This window comes from Lactuca saligna, chromosome 1, assembly GCF_052625555.1.
Source record: "Lactuca saligna cultivar CGN05327 chromosome 1, ASM5262555v1, whole genome shotgun sequence".
Classification (NCBI taxonomy): domain Eukaryota; kingdom Viridiplantae; phylum Streptophyta; class Magnoliopsida; order Asterales; family Asteraceae; genus Lactuca; species Lactuca saligna.
The window spans coordinates 4,122,947-4,144,017 of NC_136417.1; the positions used below are offsets into that span (position 1 = coordinate 4,122,947).

General features: G+C 32.8%; 3 protein-coding genes across 5 annotated transcripts; all 3 read right to left on the reverse strand.

The window, feature by feature from the left end:
* Positions 1-80: 80 nt before the first annotated feature.
* On the reverse strand, positions 81-2,997 carry LOC145031903 (2,3-bisphosphoglycerate-dependent phosphoglycerate mutase 1-like). Its single transcript, XM_078980592.1, has 8 exons — positions 2,697-2,997; positions 1,695-1,963; positions 1,407-1,630; positions 1,158-1,276; positions 919-1,075; positions 723-824; positions 519-638; positions 81-439 (listed from the first exon to the last, which is right to left on the reverse strand). The coding sequence occupies exons 2-8, from the start codon at positions 1,960-1,962 to the stop codon at positions 395-397; spliced, it is 1,035 nt and encodes a 344-aa protein (XP_078836718.1). The 5' UTR covers position 1,963; positions 2,697-2,997; the 3' UTR covers positions 81-394.
* A 2,780-nt stretch (positions 2,998-5,777) lies between these two features.
* On the reverse strand, positions 5,778-7,496 carry LOC145031999 (pollen-specific protein C13-like). Its single transcript, XM_078980699.1, has 2 exons — positions 7,223-7,496; positions 5,778-6,259 (listed from the first exon to the last, which is right to left on the reverse strand). The coding sequence occupies exons 1-2, from the start codon at positions 7,377-7,379 to the stop codon at positions 5,937-5,939; spliced, it is 480 nt and encodes a 159-aa protein (XP_078836825.1). The 5' UTR covers positions 7,380-7,496; the 3' UTR covers positions 5,778-5,936.
* Positions 7,497-10,158: 2,662 nt separating this feature from the next.
* LOC145032091 (sulfate transporter 1.2-like) lies at positions 10,159-15,444 on the reverse strand. 3 transcript variants are annotated; one of them, XM_078980889.1, is made up of 14 exons: positions 15,006-15,444; positions 13,214-13,563; positions 13,081-13,129; positions 12,799-13,006; positions 12,531-12,705; positions 12,387-12,452; positions 12,200-12,313; positions 11,996-12,112; positions 11,791-11,917; positions 11,401-11,687; positions 11,135-11,325; positions 10,981-11,066; positions 10,774-10,850; positions 10,159-10,644 (listed from the first exon to the last, which is right to left on the reverse strand). In XM_078980889.1, the coding sequence occupies exons 2-14, from the start codon at positions 13,532-13,534 to the stop codon at positions 10,501-10,503; spliced, it is 1,962 nt and encodes a 653-aa protein (XP_078837015.1). In that variant the 5' UTR covers positions 13,535-13,563; positions 15,006-15,444; the 3' UTR covers positions 10,159-10,500. The 3 variants fall into 3 exon arrangements, with proteins under 3 accessions (XP_078837015.1, XP_078836935.1, XP_078837094.1); XM_078980809.1 differs by lacking the exon at positions 15,006-15,444 and adding an exon at positions 14,536-14,732; XM_078980968.1 differs by lacking the exon at positions 15,006-15,444 and adding an exon at positions 13,668-13,780.
* Between the last annotated feature and the right edge of the window lie 5,627 nt (positions 15,445-21,071).

The following is a 21,071-nucleotide window of genomic DNA, read 5'->3' on the forward strand; positions in this document are numbered from 1 at the left end:
ATATAGCAAATGATTTTAACTTTTTAAATGACCAAAATTACAATGTACTTTATTTTACCAATCGTAACTATAACTGAAAAGGAAAACATCAATTGTTTTCAGGTTGTAATATATATGTTGAAAGATTTCGAGTTCAAATCTCACAGATGTCTAACTGTAAACAACTTCTTAGGGATCAAAAGTTGGTTAATAACCACACCATGAACTCCTTTCTATAAATAAAAAGCCATCATCCAGTATTTAAATAACTAACAGAAAAATATTTTATTTTCAATTAATAAAGCAGGAGAGAATTTGCTTTTCCACTGCTTCACCAATGTTCATTCATATATGGGTCGGTCTAAGCTAAATTTCATTGTTTATAATTAAGCAGGTGAGATTCTTCCAACATTAATTAATGCAGCATCTCATCTAACTTCTGCCTGTATTTAGCCAAATTCTGCAACAACCAAACATAAATCATTAAATCCTAATTTATATATTTTCAAATAACTTAATATTAGAAAATATGGTGTGACCTTAGTATACGCATAGACACCAGCCTCAGTAGGAGCTGCTGGACTTCCTCTTCTGATGTATTTTTCCTCTTTGGCAATGTAAAGCATCGGTATCCCCGTTGATAATTCCAAACTTATCACCTAACAAAAAATAATATTTTTCAGAATAATTCCAAACTAAGCTTCACACAGGAGGGCATTCACATCTTTTACACACGCACACACCTCTTGAGAAGTGAGTTTGTCAAGATACATTATGATGGATCTCAAGGAATTCCCATGTGCAGCAATCATTACATTCTTTCCTGCTCGCAGTTGAGGTTCAATCTGAAACACATTTCAAATCTCAAAAAATTTAACGGAATATTAATCATTCAACAAAAAAAAAAAATGAAATACTATAATTGCAAGGCATTCAGACTTGTTGTGTAAAGTAAGCAACAGCTCTTTCAGCACACATTTCCAAACTCTCCCCATTTGGTGGAGGAATATCATAACTACGCCTCCATTCATGCACTTGTTCTTTTCCATATTTATCTGCTGTTTCCTGCTTATTTAAACCCTGTAGTTCCCCATACCTCCACAAATCAAGTCAACAAAAATCAAGTCAACAAAAAGTCAACCCAACCGAATATCCATTATAAAGATATTAACACCTACATTCTTTCATTTAGTTGCCAAGCTGTCACAACCGGTATACACTGCTTCTTTGTTTCTTCACTGAAAATTTGACTCCAAGCATTGGCTTGTTCATTTTCATCATGCATCACAATAGGCACCTACATTATACATACATACATACATACATTCATAATTACCAGTTTATAAATTCAGGGACAAATAGCAACATACTTTTAATCTATTTGTTTATCAAAGCATCTGACTTTCATTTTTTTTAGATTTTAGTACCTTTTTGCGACGATGTTGAGTCATGGCAAGCATAGCAGTCATTTGTGCACGAATCAAGGAAGATGTATAAATCATGTCAATTGGTATATTGCTTATTCTTTTTCCAGCTTCAATGGCTTCCTCTACACCTTTCTTTGTCAATGGCACATCAACACAACCTGTGAACAGGTTCTTCTCATTCCAAAGAGACTCACCATGCCTAATCAATATCAAAGCTGCTTCACCTGAAACATCAAACTTTATTTCAATTTGGACTTATCAAATGTGAATTGAAGCAAGATTTCATACTTGGTTTCTTGGAAGAGTTGCCATTTAATGGATTGCACTCTGAAGTTTGATAAGATGATGATGATGATGATGATGATGATTGAATTGATCCGCAACTTCTCTTTCTAGAGCAATAATGTTCTCTTTTCAATGGTCCAGTTCCGAATTTTAAACTTCTTGCCATCAACCTCATAGGAATACTTCCACATTCCTGGTGAAGGGTAGAATTACCAATATGCCCCCGAGGCTCGAGAGTACCAATGGCTTGGTGGAACATAGTTGCAGCCATTCTAGAAACCAACAATAAAGTATTAGCCTCTACTATACATAACAATTAACCAAATCTCCCTGATTTTGAGATATTTCTTTTAGGTTTCATATCATGAAAATAGACTTTCACCATTGTAAACTGATTGGTTTATAACAAGATCAAAATCTTTGTTATTTGTCGCATATTTCATACTGTTTATCTTAGCTATTGGCTTCTAAGAGAAGAGCTACAATTTGACTTTGGAAGTCAAAAATATAGTTTTCAAGTTCAAAACTTAAACGGGGTTTGATCTTTCTTTTTCTAATTATATTAAACCTAATAACCACCGCTACTAATACAGTAACGATGGCCTTAAATCTGCAACAAATCCATACCAATTTCGCATCTGGAAAATTGTTAGGTTTGACACAAAAGTCAAAAGTAGCTTGAGGGAGGAATTGAAACGAAAACACAAGCAGATCTGGTTTTAAGTTAACACAAAAACCATAATAATAAATCGACGAGTTACTAACAACCAACGGAGATTAAGATACACGTACTTTACACGAATTAATGTATGCTACACACAACTTCAAATGTAAATACTAGCAAATGAGTATCACCAAAGGTGGACTCTAGGGCACACAACTATAAGAAACGTATCAAGATTAAAACAACTTTGAGAAATATATTGAAACTTGACCTAATAAATGATCAAAGAAATTAAATAATTTCGTGCAAATTACAAAGAAAATTAGAAAAACAGATCTTACATTACTTATAAAGCAAAAGAAAGCGAATGATTTGGGCTTTGGCGATACAATCGATGCAGAGACAGCGTTGGTTGCAGGGAGAAGTAAAAAGTTGACGGAGAAGAAGACGATCAAACAAAAGCAAGAGACTTGTGGTTGTTTTAGAAAGAGTTTGTTATGGCGTTTGGTTTTGAGAAACGTTAGAAAGGGTTCTAAATTCGTATCTGGAAAAAGGGGGAGAAGAAAATGAGAGGAAAATCTGGCACCCCTTTTTATAATTCTATGTCAACTTGTATTGGTGAAGAACGTAAGTTGGTAGGTAGGTGTTTAGGCAGGTGCTATATATCACACGAGGTAGGCGTTAGATACAATGAGAACCTTCAAAGGGTTTATTCACCAAGATACCAAAATGAGATGTCTTTTATTATAAAATATTTTTATTTTTTTTTATTAAAGTATAATAAAATGGGAAAACTATTCTAAAACCCAACGTTTTAAAAATCTGTTTTTTAGTTGATATGATATGGTGATCGATTTTCGATTGGACCGCCGGGTCAACCGGTTTTTATAGTTTTCATATTTTTTTTTCCTATTTTCCTACACACACACACACACACACACACATATATATATATATATATATATATATATATATATATATATATATATATATATATATATATAAACCATGAATTTGATGTTTACAAACTCAAACATTAAAAATACACATAAAAATAAGTTGTAAATGAATCCAGATACATTAAAATAACATATAACCATAAGTTTTAGTGTTTTATATCAATCCATATACGTCAAAAAGAAAATAAAATATAATACCGTAACAAAATATAGTTTTAAATTAATACAAACACATCAAAAAACTTTATAACATTTATCATATATTTTTATTTAGAGAAAACTAAATAGATATGAAAAAATAATCACCAAAGTTTATTATGTAAATTATTTTTTTTTCATGTGTTTTTATTCGGTCTAACCGATTTATTTTGACCAGTTCAACCGGTTTTTCCTAAAAACCGGCCGGTTCAATTCGGTTCAGAAATCAATGTAAAACCGGTGATAGTTGAAGTTTCCTCCCCTGGTCCAACTGGTTCGACCGGCAGGTTCAAACCGGTTTTTAAAACATTGTTAAAATCATATGTATTTTACCTCAATGCCTAAATAAATCATTATATTTATTTTACGTCCATTTTAACCATTACTAATATTAAAACCCGTCTAACCTCTCTAATTTGTCTATTTGTGTATTTATTTATGTCAATATATTATGACCGAGTTGAGGGCGGTCCAACTTTGTGTTGATAACTAAGACACTTAGGACTGTCCAACTTTATGATGAAGGTCAAAGGAGCGAACCAGCTTTATGCTGAAGGCCAAAGGGACGGACCAACTTCGTGTAGAAGGTCATCACTTGTATGCATTGTATGTAACCTGTTGTGTATAATATTTTGGAAAAACTCACAAATATTTGGCTTAAAGTTGTGGATTTAAATGTTTTAGGTATTTCTGAGGATCGCGGAAAGGTGAAGGTGTGACCGTAAACATTTATCAACAACTTTCTTGTTTTGTAATTCCACATTTATTTATCAGACGCTAAGTTTATGATTTACCTTTTGGAACATATGGTTTTATTGGCTTTGGGTTTATGAAAGTGGTATTTTATCTTAATTAAAAATTAAAAAAAAATTATTGCGAAAAATGAGACGTTACATGCGAGGTTCATCATCGATGGGTATAGGAACTTTCCGGCGCTAGGTGGAGATATTGTGTCCTAGACATGATTTAATGGCAAAATAATTAAGGCTCCAGTGATAAGGAAAAATATGAAAATTTTGATTTGGATGGAGGACCGTAGGTTCTGTGTTTATTTATATTTTTATTACTAAGTATAACTCATGGAAACCACGATCGATATATTTAAAATTATTATATTATATAAATATATGTCAAAAAAATTCAAAGTATTGTCGAATGTAAGTAATTCTTAATTAATTTAAGTAAAATAAACATATTATTTTATCATATATTTCGAAAATGTTGATGGGATTTTGTATTTTTAAAATTTGAATTAAAATTGATTTGTTATAAAAATTTTTTTATAGAAATCGTAGTAACAATATAAGTGTCAAGGAGGCATGTTAGAAAATAGACAGATATTTTTAGATTTCGTTTGTTAGAATATAAGATAGATAGTTAGGAATTTATAAGTATGGGATCCATTATTTTACCACTTTTTGGTAAATATTCTTTGTGATTACCATGTTCAGTTTATTAAAAAAAAAAAAAAACTCACTCATAGAATGTCCCGTTTTTGGACGTCCTCCCCCTTGTATTCCTAAAGGCGGTCATCGATATAACATTTATTCAATCGAGGAGCATCGTCGATGGTATTATAAAAAGTTGAGGCCTCTAGTGGACCGAACCCAGTCAACATCTTCCATGTTTACATCAACACCATACTCGTGAAGCCATCCATTATACCAATCACTAACCATTATAATGGTAACTCATCACCACATTCAACCATCAAAAGGTTGGGATACTCACAACCTAATCCCTCTTTTATATATATATATATATATATATATATTAAAATGTAGAGAGAGATTGAGAAAGGTAGAGAGAGATAGAGAGAAACAGAGAGAGAAACAAATTGATTGGGTGTGGTGATACGTGTTCTCCACCACAATTGACAACGAAATTGCTCCACCACAAACACATAGAATGGTGTTTACATTTGTGGTTAGTGGCCACACAAACCACGAACCATTTCGTGATAAGTATACTACATGGTCTTATAGTATTTAGTTAAATTTTGTGGTTTACGCGACACCCCTGAGACAGAGTGGAATATTGGGTTCTGCTTTACTTGTTTCGCCATCAAAATTAATACCAACTCTGCCGGCAGTGTCGTAGCTGCTAATGTTGGAATTGAATGCAAGCACAGGGAATGGAAGATGAGGATTATATGCAAATTTTTATCAACCTTCTTTGTTATTTATCTACCATCTTGAGAAAAGTAAGTTAACACTCATCAACACACCAATCATATATAGAAATCAAAACAAGACACTCTGCATATGCATGATTCATGAACATCCCATTCCATCCGAAACAAGATGTTTCGTTGTTAATCCTTTATATCAACCACAACATTACAAACAAAAAAATAGAATGTGTATTAAGCAACCATTACTCATAAAACCCATACTAAACAAGAATTTAGGAAACACAAATTTTCTAATCCTCTTCTTCCATGAGAGACTGAAGGAGTGTGGTGCAACCAGACATGACCTCATCCTTCATAAACCCCATGGCATTTGCAAAACGTGTGTCGGACACAATCCCATTGTAGCTGGTGAGAACCACACGCGCACGGTCACGTCCCGGGTCAGCCTTATTGCAGTTGCCAACTGGGCTGCTGACAAGGACCACATCACATGTCTCGTCACCATGATCTTCATTCACACGGATGTGGTATGTTCCTGTTGCATCAGTCATTCCCTCCATGCTGTACAGGACTTTCTGTTGCCTGTTCTTGCACTCCACCCTCACCTTAGCACCTACATCACCAACAATATATTAATTTATTAAAGCCACACTTGATATAAAGACGAACACAAAAAAGTAAATCAGAAGCACACATTCAAAAGTATCATGGTTGTGTTCATACAAACCACATAATCTAACTAAAAACTATACATCAGCGTGTATGGTTTCTTATGAAATTCAGATGCGCATTTTAGGATCCACATAAATGATCAAACATGGATCAATGACATAATTCATTTTACACATCACAAATCCTAATTGGGATAGATAACGATCACCCAATATAGCAGAACCATACAATCTATATATGAACCTTAAGGATACATATAATTTGATTTTGATTTTTGTTTAGGGGGTATAAGAATTTCATACAACCCTATCAACAACAAAAATAAACTGGAGGGGCTACTGTACATGGAGCATTACTCTATAACAGGCTTAAGTAGCAACAAGAATGACTTAACATTTGCATACTGCTAGTAGATCTTCAGATACACCATTCTTACGGATCGTCTTAGAATGTATATCATGAAAACCTTCTAGTATAAATCCAATCCAAGCACGGATTCCCGGATTTCCCAATCACTCGACTATTATAAGAAAATTTCTAACTGTATGATTATAACTGCAATATAACTACATGATTATGCTTTAATGATACGTGACATTAACGTATTAAATAAGAAAAATTAATTTACACAATCCGAGTTGAAAATTTATATTATTTTAACATTCAACAGAATTAGCCCTCACTATTCACCGCTGAATTCTTGATAAGAATATGGACTCGGTGTTACACAAAACAACTTATCCATCCATTTCTTTGGTATACTGCTTCTCGAAGTTCAGATCTACTAAACAATTCACAATAAGTGTCTCGTTTATATAAATTTCAAAGATTTTCTAAAACAAAATTCACAGAAAACTATACAAAGCTAATAAGAACAGATCGAGAAAGAGATCGGTAAACTTACGAGGAATGTAAGTGGTGGCGGAGGTTTCAAAACCGGCACGGCAAGTATCGCAGTAAACTCTGCCTTGCAAGAGAAACGGACGCGACATCGGACGTGAAGCACTGATGAGCGCCGGCAATAGTACACATAGCGCTAACATCAACACTGATTTCGCCATTACCGTGTGTGTTCTTTTGCGCAAATGTGTGTGATGGAGAGAAAGAGAGTAAAAAAGCAGTGGTTTGTTATTATGGACAGACCCTAGATGAAGAAGAAAAAGAGGTGGTAGGGGTTGGGGTTGGGATGGCATATGCTAATGTGCGCCGGGGAGCACATGGGGCACTCGTGAAATGTTGTGGCGGTGGAATATGATTTAATACAGTTACAACTGTTCTAAGAGCGAATGTATGTCACGATTGGGTACGTGTATGGTTTTCATTGGTGCGTGGAAGATACTGTAAGAGAGAGCGAGTGTGTTTAGTGATCACACCGAATTTAAGAGAAAGCGCCTAAATGCTCGGTGTCACATTTAGAATCATGTGCCATCCGATCTACTCAATGAAAAGTTTCCGCAACTTGCGTAACCGCGTTGAAGACAGGGTTCGAAAGTTTGCAAAAGTCGTAAAAACGTGATACTTGGCTTTCATTTAAATCTCATTTGTTACCAAAAAAAAAGTTTAATCCAACTAAGAGAATTGTGTTCTTTGTTATTACATTATAAAATTTTAATACTTATTTGGTTTAAGAATTTTTTATGTGATTGTTGGTCCAAACGGTTCGTTATGACATCCTATGGATGTTACATGGCCAATTTGATTCTTTGGATGACATTATGATTTAAGGAATAACGATTGTGTTACTATTATGCATTCCAGATACCACTTGTGTATGTTTCATTTTCGTGGATTAGTGATGGTTAACCTTATCTTATTTCACAGCCTCGTGACCGATCGAGTATCTAAATTGGAATTGTGAACATTATTATACTATATAAACATATTTTGTTTTAACCATAATTGTGAATGGATTCCCTCCACCCATAAAACTGATGAGTGTCATATCATATTTTACTATATTTTTATTTAATTTTAAATATATGTAAATGATATATCGATATTATTTGTAGGGAATTAAAAATTATGAATTTTGATATATTTTTTTATAATTTTTGAATATAGATATGATTTAATAATAATTAAAAAAGAAAAGAAAAAAGAAAAAAAATGCAGCAAAATCATGACTCACTTACATCATACCATACTTTTTTAGGGACTTGGTGCAATGTTTACCACATACTGCATTATATTGCGGTCAGGGGCGGACTTAGGGGGGTTCCGGGGTGGCACCGGCAACCCCTAAATTTTCCGGCCGCAAGTAGAAAAAATTTCGAAAATTTTTAAAATTTTTATTTTTTCTACTATCGTGCAACCCCTAATCTTCCCGTGCAACCTCTACTATGAAATCCTGCGTCCGCCCCTGATTGCGGTGTGCGCTATAGTGTACACCATATGATCTTATTGGGTGAAATGGTGGTTTGTTTTTAACGATACCAAGCAACTCATTTGCATGATTTATACACTTATGAATTTAAGGGCAAACACTTTATGGTTATGTGTAGTTGTTGCCCCTCCAAACTACAATGTGTTTTTTTCCTATCTCACTGCAAATAAATAAAGTTGTTAGCCTATATGCTTATGAGCTTCTTTGTCTCTAGTCCATTAGCTCATTAGCCTTATGGCTTTGTTATTTATTCTATTCCTCTTGCTTTGTAGCCTCCATACTTTCCAATGAAGAATACTAACGCTTTCTCTCTTTAAACATGAATGAATGTTATTCTATTATCAAAAGCATATTGTGAAATTTGAAGTTTTGTACAACTAGTGTTAATTCAACACTTGACCTATGTGATTGACATTATTGATCATGTTTAATTGGCCAATTGCATATCAACTCTAACTCATGTTGACACTTAGGTAAAGCTTTGACCCAATAATACGGATCACAGTATCTTCCATATTTTACATTTATCCAACCGGTCTCCGATATGTTATGCAACAAATTTGTCTCTTTGTGTATGATATTGCTTGAGAGCCTTAGGGTATTTCAGCACATTTTGTGGGTATTTTGGATCTTGGTCTTCAAAAAAATTCCTCTCAGAATGACAATCAGATTATGACAAACTATTTACTTTAAGGTTGATTAGGGGATACCCTTCAAATACACTAGGTTGTTGCGTTTATCTGTGTGATAATCTTCTCTCATGGTCATCCATGTAATAACCCATCTGGTGTCCATGTTGAATATAGTATCATTGTATATGAAGTCAATGGCACATAATGGAATCTTTTTTGTGAGCTTCTCTCTACATTTTCCAAAGCCAATATTGTGTTTTGTGATTATGTGGGTGCAATTTATTATTCTTTGAACTTGGTTCAATATCATGACAGAAAAAACACCAAGATTGACATCTATTTTGTTCATAACAACGGCTAACGGTGAAGTTTGTGTTCTCTATGTTCCATTATCTTTTATAATATGTCTTTTTCGAAAGAGATTATCTTTTATGATATGTTGATATCTTCAAGTCTTTTATATCATCTATTTTCGGTCTATTTTGAATGTTCATGTCTCTCTCTAAAATTCAAATTGTAGGGGAATATTAATGTATTTTATTTTTTGTCTCACATATAGGCCTCAAGTTTTGTATAGTTGGGACTATGACCCATTCTGTTGTATTTATTCACCATTTAATGGAATAAAATGACTTGTTGGAATCATCTAAATTACAACAATATCAATAATACGAACCATTAACTTTTTTTTTTGAGTAAAGTTTACCAAATCCGACACAATGATGATGTGACAACTTGCTTCTACGCAATAGCTTTGAAATTTTTGAGCTTTGGAGAAATCCCACCCGCATTAAAAAGTTAAAACATAAAAATAAAAAACAATCATTGAAGTACAATAATACCCATTCAAAGGAAGCATGAAAATATTCATTCAGATTTTACATTTAAAACTTGCAAGCTTACAGACCCACAAGAAGTTTGTATGTCCAACAGTTGGCTTAACATTAATATAGATCATATCCCTTGTATGCTTTTACGTTTTCCCCTCCAAAATTCATGCTTTCTTCTTGTTATTGTAGTTTTAAGTTATATAATATATATATATATATATATATATATATATATATATATATATATATATATATATATATATATATATATATATGGATTTCTAGAGCTCAAATCTACAAAAACTCTATGCTCATTTCATGTAGTGAAGTTGGGTGATCATACTTGTTGAAGTATCTTGGGTGCACAAGTGAGAACAGCATCTGCAACTGTGAGAAAGATCTTGTTTTCACCTATCAGATCAGGGAAACCCGATGCATATAACTTGTCTAACACCAGTCTACCAGGGTTTGCAAGAACAAGCTGTCATGTCATATCATATCATATCATCAGACAACAAGCTTTTTGTAAGATTACTCTTTTCTTTTTACTCAACTGAATTAATCCAGAGAGGGGTTAATTAATGAGAAAAAAAACACAAGGTTTGCTCACCTGAACATCTCTCTTAACCAGACTCCTGTACAACTCTTCAAATGCATGTATTCCACTAGTGTCAATATCTGTAACAGCTGTAAACACAAATATATATATATATATATATATATATATATATATATATATATATATATATATATATAATATAAAGCTACAAAAACCCAAATGTTGCAAATTAATAAATAAATAAATAAAAAAGCTTACGTGACATCTCAATGATCAAGGATTGAACTTTTGGTTGATATGTTGCTCTCAAATGATCTTCTTCCTCGGTTAACCATCTCAATATTCTGCAAAAAAACTCATTTTAGCCCACATCTTAAATGTTTCTTTTTACATGATACAAAAATATTGTTACCTTTCTTTAGTGTAGTTGGAATTAGAGAAATAAATAGCAGAATCAACCCTGACAATCAAAACACCAGGGACTTTAGTTGCTTCAGGATACTGTTGAATGTTTCTGTAAACAGTTGTCATTGGAATCCTTCCCAAAATAGCAGTTCTTGGCCTTGTAACTTGAAGAAGAATCTTAGCAAAAGATATCGAAACCTAAATCAACAAAATCAAAAAATCAAAATCAACCACTAATATAAAATGAACATTTGATGATCTAATTCTTCTTACAGCAATCAAAAGACCAATCTCCACTGATGCGAAAACCACACCAAGAAAAGCTCCCAAACAAGCAACAAAATCGAATTTGTCAATTTTCCAGATTAAAATTGCAGCTTCATAATCGATTAAACCAATTACAGCAGATATGATGATGGAAGATAGGATTGCATTTGGGGTGTACTCGAAAAGTGGTGTCAAGAATTTTAAGGTTAAAAACACAACTAATGACATCACTATGTTGGAAACTGCTGTTTGGCATCCTGCCATGTAATTTACAGCTGATCGTGAAAAAGAACCTGAAAAAAGTCAAAAACATAACAGAATGAAAAATATATATATATACCAAATTTAAATCATTAGAAACTAATAAAGATTGTTTTTTTGGTATAATATTTATACCTGTTGCAACATAGCATGATGTCATTGAGCCTACAACATTCATTGTTCCTAATGCTATCATTTCTTTGTTCCCATCTACTTGGTAGTCTTTCATTGAAGCAAATGTTCTTCCAATAGCAACAGCTTCCTGATGCATCAACAAAAGAAAAATTAGTGAGTGGGAAAAGACATGAATGCCCCTCTAATCAATGAAAAGAACACATACTGTTAATGCTATCATTCCAGCTACTATACCAATCCGAAACCCTTTTAGAAGATTGTCACCCGTGAAATAAATCTCATTTACAGATGGAGGGTTGATTCCTTTCTCTATATGTTTCACCTGTGAGAATTAAAGAAACTAAAAGAATTAAACTTTATTAAAATAAAAACATTTGTAAAATAAGGAAATAAAAGTTAAAGTACTTACAATTGCAACACCTTGTTTATCCGCATGTGTGATATACACGAATAAAGTAGACAAGATAACTGAGATTAATGGTGCAATTGCAGACACCCAAAAGAGCTTCTTATTCTTTTTACTCTGTGAGTAAAATTACATTAGAGTTACAATAATTTTCAAATTATTTACGGTTTTAGGACTCATGAATGCTTACAAGGTACTTAGCAGAGAGTAGGAAAGCTAGAAAACTTGCTCCAATCACTATTGTCTGCCAATTCCACTGAAATATTTACAAGAAAAATTGTTCATATGGGCTTTATGAAATGTTGTATGATAGTGAAGATATAAAAGAGCTGACCCCATGATCAATGGACCCGAAAACTGATTTCATTACAGAAATAATATCGGTTTTCTTTGTGAAATGTTTTATTCCAAGAAAGCCCTTGAGTTGTTGAAGGGCGATAGTGATGGCAGCTCCACCCATAAATCCAACAACAGCAGCATGTGATAGGAAGTCGATTAGGAACCCTAATCTGATCCCCAAAAACAAGTCCATTTTTAGATGACTTATACTATCGATTATCAAACATAATCAAACAAACTCATGTTTTTGATCATTGGTTTACCTGAGAACTCCAAGGGTAGCTTGGGTAATTCCTGCAAAAAATGTAGCTGTAAACGCAAGCCTACGATACTCAACAGCATCATTCACTGGATCAAATTCATTTTGAAGAAGTGTCCCTAATAATAGAGACACCACTGCAACTGGTCCAATGGCTATATCTCTTGAACTACCCATAAATGCATAAATCAAAGGAGGTACAAAGCTCGAGTCTACAAAAAGTCAAAACAAAAAATCAGACTCATTATCAAGAAATCAAATTACACAAAGAAAAAAAAAAACTTACATAGTCCAAACTGAGGAGGTAAATTTGCAAGTCTTGAGTACCCAATGTCCTGGAATATAATATCAAATATGAATGTTAAAATGTTGTTCATGTTTAAAAATATATGTATGAGAAAAACATATAGTATTAGTACCTGAGGAATACAAAGACTTGCAATGGTGAGTCCTGCAATAAGGTCTCCTCTAAACTTTTTGAGATTATAATTTCTACCCCATTCAAGAATTGGGAACACTGCTTGAAGGCCAAGCATAAATTGTCTAGATTTAGGTTGATCTTTAAAAGGGCGTAGAGGATCATCTGAAAAAAACGTTTCTTTCACTGTGGTTTTGAATTCCTTCAAGAGACCTTGTTTTGGGGGTATTCCAACTTTGTGAATGTAAGGTACATTTTGTGAGGGGATAAAAGTTCTTGTCTCCATGTCCTTTGTTTCATGATCCTTATCTTGATGAGCCATTGTAGTTATACTTAACTTAACAAACTCACCTGTATTTCACCACACAAGAAGAGTGTCAAAACTCAAAATTGGAACTTTATCAGATATACAAGAGATAATCTGTACTTAGAATTAAGGGGATATGCATGCATACTGATTACTGAAGAATAGCAGACTAAAGAAAGTTATTGAAGAATATGGGGAACGTTGAGCTTAAATAGGTCATGCAATGGAGTTTGTGGAACACAAATTGTAATAGTCCACACATTGTTTCTCAGCAACTTACCACATAAAAAGAAAAAAGACATAATTAGCCTTTAGGAGTCACAGTTGGACCTTTTTGGTCAAATAATGCTCTTGAAAGTGACCATTAAGGAACATTTTTAATTGTGACAAATCGACAAGTGTCAATGTCTTCTTTAGTTATGAATGAACTCAAAGAATACGATGTAAATTGATGCCATTTTATATGAATAGTGTATTAGTGGAACAAGTTCAAAGAACTAATCTCCACATCCAAAATCGGCTTTTTTTCTTCTCTTTTGGTCTCCTTGTTTATTCCCTCTCATAACAACCGTTAAAAGTTACAAGATAAATTCAGTGTCATAAATAAAGGCAACTCTGTTTCTGCAATGGAAAGAGACAATTTTGCAGAATATATTCTTTCATTGTTCTGCAAAAGGGTTATTTTTCCAGCAACCACTAAGATGTAAATCAGGTAGATATTGCCTCATTGGCAATTTGGCATAAGAGCTCAGGGTATTTTTTCTTTTATTTACTTCATCTTTAATAAGTGATGCATGTCGAAAATAATAGTGACCAATAACTGACTCAAACTATAAAAGAAAACTTAATGAAATCAAATAAACCCGTTTTAACTTGTTCAAATTACAGCAACATTGTGCACAAATTAATAATACTTGTTTATATACATGCAACATGTTCATGCATAATGTACATGCATATAATGCATGGGTGCACAAATTGACATGAGTGAAGAGGAAGCAAACTTGATTTCATACCTACTTTCATCCAATCATACATATGCCTTCCATGAACACCACTGATAGTGGATTCACCAATACATCTATAGTATCTAAAGGAGTCCCCCACTAACCTGTAACCCATTGCTGATTCAAAATTTACACTATGTATATCAATTCTAGAAACCTTTTTTCATAGCTCATCATAGTTATCAAGAACTGTTGCTTAACAGCATGATCTTATATCAAATTTCGAAGTGAGAGCCTAACTGTATCAATTTTAAAAGTCTGAAGTTGACAATAGTACCAAATTAAGCAAAAAGAAGTCCAAAATCAGTGGCGTTCACATGATTATAAGCCTAGAAAGTTAGAAATCCTATAATAATAATAATAATAATAATAATAATAAACAATCATATTTTTCTCACAGCACACTTGATGGTTCAAGAATAATAGAATAATTATCCAGAAACCGCAACAACATAAACAATTGAAAAGAAATACTTAACCAATTACGCAGAACACCTTCAAGCCTCAAATCCCATCCAGGTTCAATGTATCTATCAGAAACAGAAAACACTTTTTCCCAAGTGGGTTGGCAATGAACCCTAAGCAACGCTTCAAATATGGTTCTATGTCTCTCGCTATTTTCACCCACCGGCTGCTATGACTTCCCAACCAAAAGTTCAAATTAGATTCTCGAATCAGACAGATGGGTGTTTCAATTGATAAAGTAATGAGTATGTGATATGCATGCGAAGTTTCGTGCAGATTTGGGCGTATGCATTGGAGTCAAAAAAGGAGAAAGGTGGTGGAGGTGGGAGAGTTGGAGCCATGGAGGCCTTTGCTTTATGAAGGTCCAACCGTAAATAGTCAACGCCCATGACATCCGAGAGAAACATGGAAGATGAGGATGAATTCGGACGTGAAAGAAACCAGATTCAATCTGGAAAAGCTCTTAGAACTCAAGACGCATTGAATTTTGTGGGTGACAATTGGGATTTTCACATTAAAAATTAAAAATGTTTAATCAATTTAATTATAAAATTACAAATGAATATTCATACTGTCGTAATATTGGCATAGAACGACCAACACAAACAAAAGCATTTTATGTACCTTTTAACTCGGTAAATTTTGATTTCTTCCAAATGTATGTTTAGGGGTGAGTAAAAGTATTCAAATTTCCGATGTGAATTGATAATAAACCTTATTTTATGTTAATATAAAACGGTATTTGTTATTTTAAAATCATAAAATTTAAGATCCGGCACCGTCAGTATCGATCAGTATCATTTCCGGTACCGGTACCAGTATGTTAGTTCAGTTTGGTGCTTAGTATCAACTTTCCATCCAATTCAATACTTGGTATCTTAGTTTGGTATTAGTTTTGTCTCTGCTCATCATTAGTATGTCATTAACCAACAATATTTTTATGATTTTATTATACTATTGATTATGTTTTTTATTAGGACAACCATACTCAATGTGACGATATAATGGTATAACAAAACTAAAAAAAAATATATTTTAGTCAATTGAATACAATTAAAAACTTCATATAAACCATACATGTGCTCTAAATGACTAATATGCACTATATCTTTCTCTTTGTCTCACTCTTTCTTCCCCTTCATCTTTCCTATCCTCATCCTTGTTTTTATTAATTTAAAATAAAATTTTAAAAAAAAAAACTCCCCCATATAAATTGTAAAGAGATACCCACCTCCTCCGCCTATGGAAACCCTTGCCCCTATCACAAATCCTTCAAGAACAATAATGAAGTTTTAGAAAGTCAATAGGGTCAAAGATTTCAAGCAAAAAAACGGGTTTCGAAGAATCTTACTACACATAAAACACCATCATGTTTATATTTAATAAAGGTTCATTATCCAATATTGTACCCTTGTCATGGCTTTGCGCACCTAAGAGAAGTTGTCTTCGTCGAGTAAATTTGGACGGTTCCTCTTCAGATTTTGATAAGTATTTTATTAATTTTTAAAATCCAAAGTCGTTGATGCCTACCACATAGATGAGTGGTGAGAGAAATATTATCAAGAAAAAAAGGTCAAACTATTTGATGTAATTTTATAATCCAAACGAAAGAGATTATGTTCTCATAAGAGTTCATCAAGAATCGATTGATGATGTTTTGGTATGTGCAAAAAAATAGGGTAGTTTGTGTTCTTAGACCTGTTAGTTTGATTTTTTTTGGAAGTATTATGTTTTAATTTGAATTTGGAGTAAATTACACGAATGGTCCCTATGGTTTAATGTAATTTATGTGTTTGATCTCTAACTTATTTTTTTTAACATGGAAGGTCCCTACTGTTTGTTTTTCTTACGCGTTTGGTCCTTGTTTTACCTAAAAAGACTATTTTGCCTTTGATTTTTTAATTTATTTAAATAAACACACCCCCAACCCCACTCCTCTCACCTTACCTTACCTACCCTACCGATTTTCTCTATTTAAATAATAGTTTTTTTAGGTAAGACATGTACCAAGCACGTAATAAAAATAAACAGTAGGGACCAAACGCGTAACTAAAGAAAATAATAGGAACCTTCCGAGTTAAAAAAAATAAGTTAGGGACTAAACAAGCAAATTACCCCAAACCATATGGACCATTCGTGTAATTTACTCTTGAATTTGATTTCACATTGTATTTTCTTTTGTTCTTGGACATGTTAGATGTTAGCATCATTTTTTTAAGTATTATATTTTCTAAGACATGTTATATTTTCTTCCCATTGTATATGCTTTGGGATGGTATATGAAGCATACAAATAATCAAAAACATAACTCATGAACCCAAGAGGGGAACCATATTCAACCATATCTAACCAACCTAATTAAGACATATCTAACCAACCTAATTAAGAAAAACAAGAAGGAAAGAAATTATACTTTTGATATCTACGATTTATGAGACTTTGTCAGTTGATTGGACTTTGGAGGATCCAAAGAATAATCTTTATTTCGTGATCACACCCAAAAAGCAAACAACAAGCTGGAAATCACTCAAACTGGAAAGTAGGTTTTAGGTTATTTCGAGATGTGAAGAGCACCACTGAATTTATGAGGGTTTAAACTAATTTCTCTAGTACTCAAATATGGGTTTATGTCTCTCTATTTACAGGGGAAGATTCAAACCCTAACAGATAATTACTTGGTCTTAATATAATTATATGTAACTTTGGTAATTATCTAATATTCAAATCATGTATCTAGAACATTCCAATTTTCCATGTTTCATTTAATTAATTAAAAAAATCAATTAATTAACAAATTAAACCATATATTTTAATCTCATTTATTTTTGTTATTTCTTGTAACCCAAAAGAACATTGTTATCAATAGTAATATTACCAACTTATTGTGGATATAGCCACCATCTTCCACCGGTGTGTATGTGTGTATGTGTGTGTGTGAAAACATAAGTGCCATTCATGAAATTATGTCTTATATATTTTACTAACTATTTTATATATTGTGAAAAAAAAAACATTTTATTAAAATTCCAATTATGTTGAAAATATTAAATCATATATCACATCGGAAGATATGTCGTCATCGCCACTTCGTTGGACGGTTAGGTTGTTTTGGTATGCATACAATGATGAGGTTTCGTGGTCGGATGGAAGGTGCACCACTATATGCACGCCATCCCGATGAGGTTTTGTGGCTAAGTGGTGTAACGAATGTCATCAAGAACACAAAACAACATGTCCAATGATATTTCTTTTATACTTTATTATTTTCCTGCAAAACTTTTTGTGGCGCCGTGATATGAATACTATTGTTGGTATAGAAGAAGATTGTGGTGAGGTGGAAGGAGATGGGGCTTAAGGTGGTAGGAAACCACAACCATTGTTGTGATATACATACCAGAAGGCCACAAACTTTGGCATTGAAGAACTTTAAATCCAAATATTTAAGAAATATATGATCGATAGATCAACATCTTGAAAACCATAATGGGTTATATCGTTTCAATTAATTATATATTTCACCGGTGTTTAATTTTAATATTAATATACTTTAGATGTTCATGATGTACTTATTCCAAGAGATCCGAGTTTTATCAGGTAATATATCGTCAATGTTTTGAAATCATATCAGGTGATTCGTACGCAAGTTGAGTTATGTGAGTCGTATATAATGTTGAATTAGCTTGGGAAGTATGTCGTGTGATTAGTAACAAAGCCAAGTATAGTACAAAATCAAAAATAGCATTTACACAAATTTGTTAAATGTTTAAATTCGACATCTTCTAATGAAATACTATTAATATTTGAACCACCAAAATTGGTATTAACACATCAAGTTTCCTTTTATTTAACGCAAATTGTCGAAGATGTAACCACTTTTTTCTTTAACTTTTTGCTAAAACGTGTGTTACTTGTTATTTCAAATAATAGGTATCATATAAAATTGTGGAATTTCATATACGATTTAGGTTGAAATGAGAACAATTACTAGGTTTGAGAATGCGAGAACAAATCTCAGGTACTAATTCTATAAAAGAAGAAGAAGAAGAAGAAGAAGATGTGGCTTTTATTTTTAGTAGTGAGGGTTATTTTTGTAACTTGTAATTTTATATCTGAATCTAGGTTAGCATCGATCGTATCTTCTCCCTTATAATCGAATCTGCAAGATATCAACTACTCTCTTCTGATTTCTACTGATTCATGCCTAAAATCTAAACTTGCTTAAGATATTCTTCATCAATTCGTATAAAATGAAGCAAATATTGAACCGATTGTTAAATGTGAGTTATTTTTGAAGATTGTAGTGAATCAATTCTTAAAAAAAATGAAGCAAATACAATACTTAACTATGATTTTCATGAAATATGTTCAATAAGTTGTTCAATCTTTCTTCTTTTCTTCAGCGTGGTGAAATACATATTCAATTCAGAACTTTTTTTTAGAAAGTAACGTGTATGCATACCAATTGTTTGATAAAATGCATAAACCAAATGTACCATATAATATTCACATATGAATATGTATCTACACCAGACTTAGTATATGTTTATTAAAAGTCATGAAAAGTTATATCAAATTTACACATGAATTATATATAAAAAATATATTGATATGTTTTTCATGGAATTATATGTTGATTGTAACACCCTGTTTCGAGTTGTTCCTTAGTTCGGGACTGTGACCCGAAGATCAATTCTCATAAGGCTTTGGGTAGAGCCGACCCATGGGCCTGGACAAGCTGGGTGACCGCCTTAGGCCCCAAAATGCCAAAGGGCCCCATTTTTTTCAACTTTTTATATTGGTTATATATTAACCTATTACTTTATAGCCTGTTGGACTAGTCGTTCAAAGCCAAATACTCTAATTAGCCACTAATCCAAAAGATGGAGCATAGGAGGGAACGAGACTTACCTGGCGTGCGTTCAACTTCTAAGGCGTCATAACTCTTCAACTGACAGATTTATATGGAAAATCCAAACAATGACTTCTCCAAAAGCAAGAGTTAAATATCATTCCTATATTTCTTATTCAAGATTTCAAGTTAATCGATTACTTCTCATTCTTTTTCTGATTTTCTGAATTCGTCAACAACAACCATTAGTGAATCAAATGTTATTTTAGAATTGAGAGACTGATTGTGTCTCGTTCTTTTCAAAATTTCAGAAAATGCGAAACTTTATAATTTCCCTTATTGTTTTCGATTTCATTTTTCTGATATAGCACCAATGTGAAGTTAATCAGATTATTTGATTTAATTTTTTAATATGACCTAGAGACTTGAATCGAGGGTTACAATCAAGGTTCTAAATAACGTAAGGCGTGACTTGGCGGCAAGGTAAAAGTTAAGTCATGACAAGCCTTGGCGAGCCATGACGTTTTTCAAAGCGTGACTATATTATATACATTAAAAGATATAAATCATATAATTATTGAATTTTATCAAATATACGAAGGTTTTAGAAATGTTATATTAATATCTAATAAAAAAAATTAACAAAAACTTATTTATTTTAGGCCCTATAAAAAAAACAAAAAAACCCACGCCTTGAAAAAAAACTCTCGCCATAACGCGATAAGGCGCGCCTTGACACGTTATTTGGGCGTCACGCTTTACAAACCCGCCTTGGACGTTTTCGTAATGGCTACACCACGTTTCGTGCCATGGCACGCCTTGAGGCGCGCCATGGTGCGCTTTTTAGAACCATGGTTACAATCACTACCTCATTTGGATTTCTTTCTCAATCATGAGAAATTTGAAGTTTTAGTCTTTCACAATCGCCTGTTAGAGATGAAATTAACTTTTGATAATCGGGTTGTGAATCTCTGTATATTCTATCGTTCTTGAAATTTCTTATTCTTTTTTGAAATTTGATTTTTATGAAGTTGTTCAAGTTAGAGACAAAATCGAATTTTAATTTTTTTAAGTTAGAGACAGTTCTTGAACTTTATTGCTTAATTTCTATTTGTAATGTTTAATTCTTAATTTTGATTTATGAATGTTACTCTTTTTTATTTCTATTTCTTTGTCTTTGATATGCATAGAATTTTCTACTGTTGTATTGAGTTTTCAACTACTTAGAGGT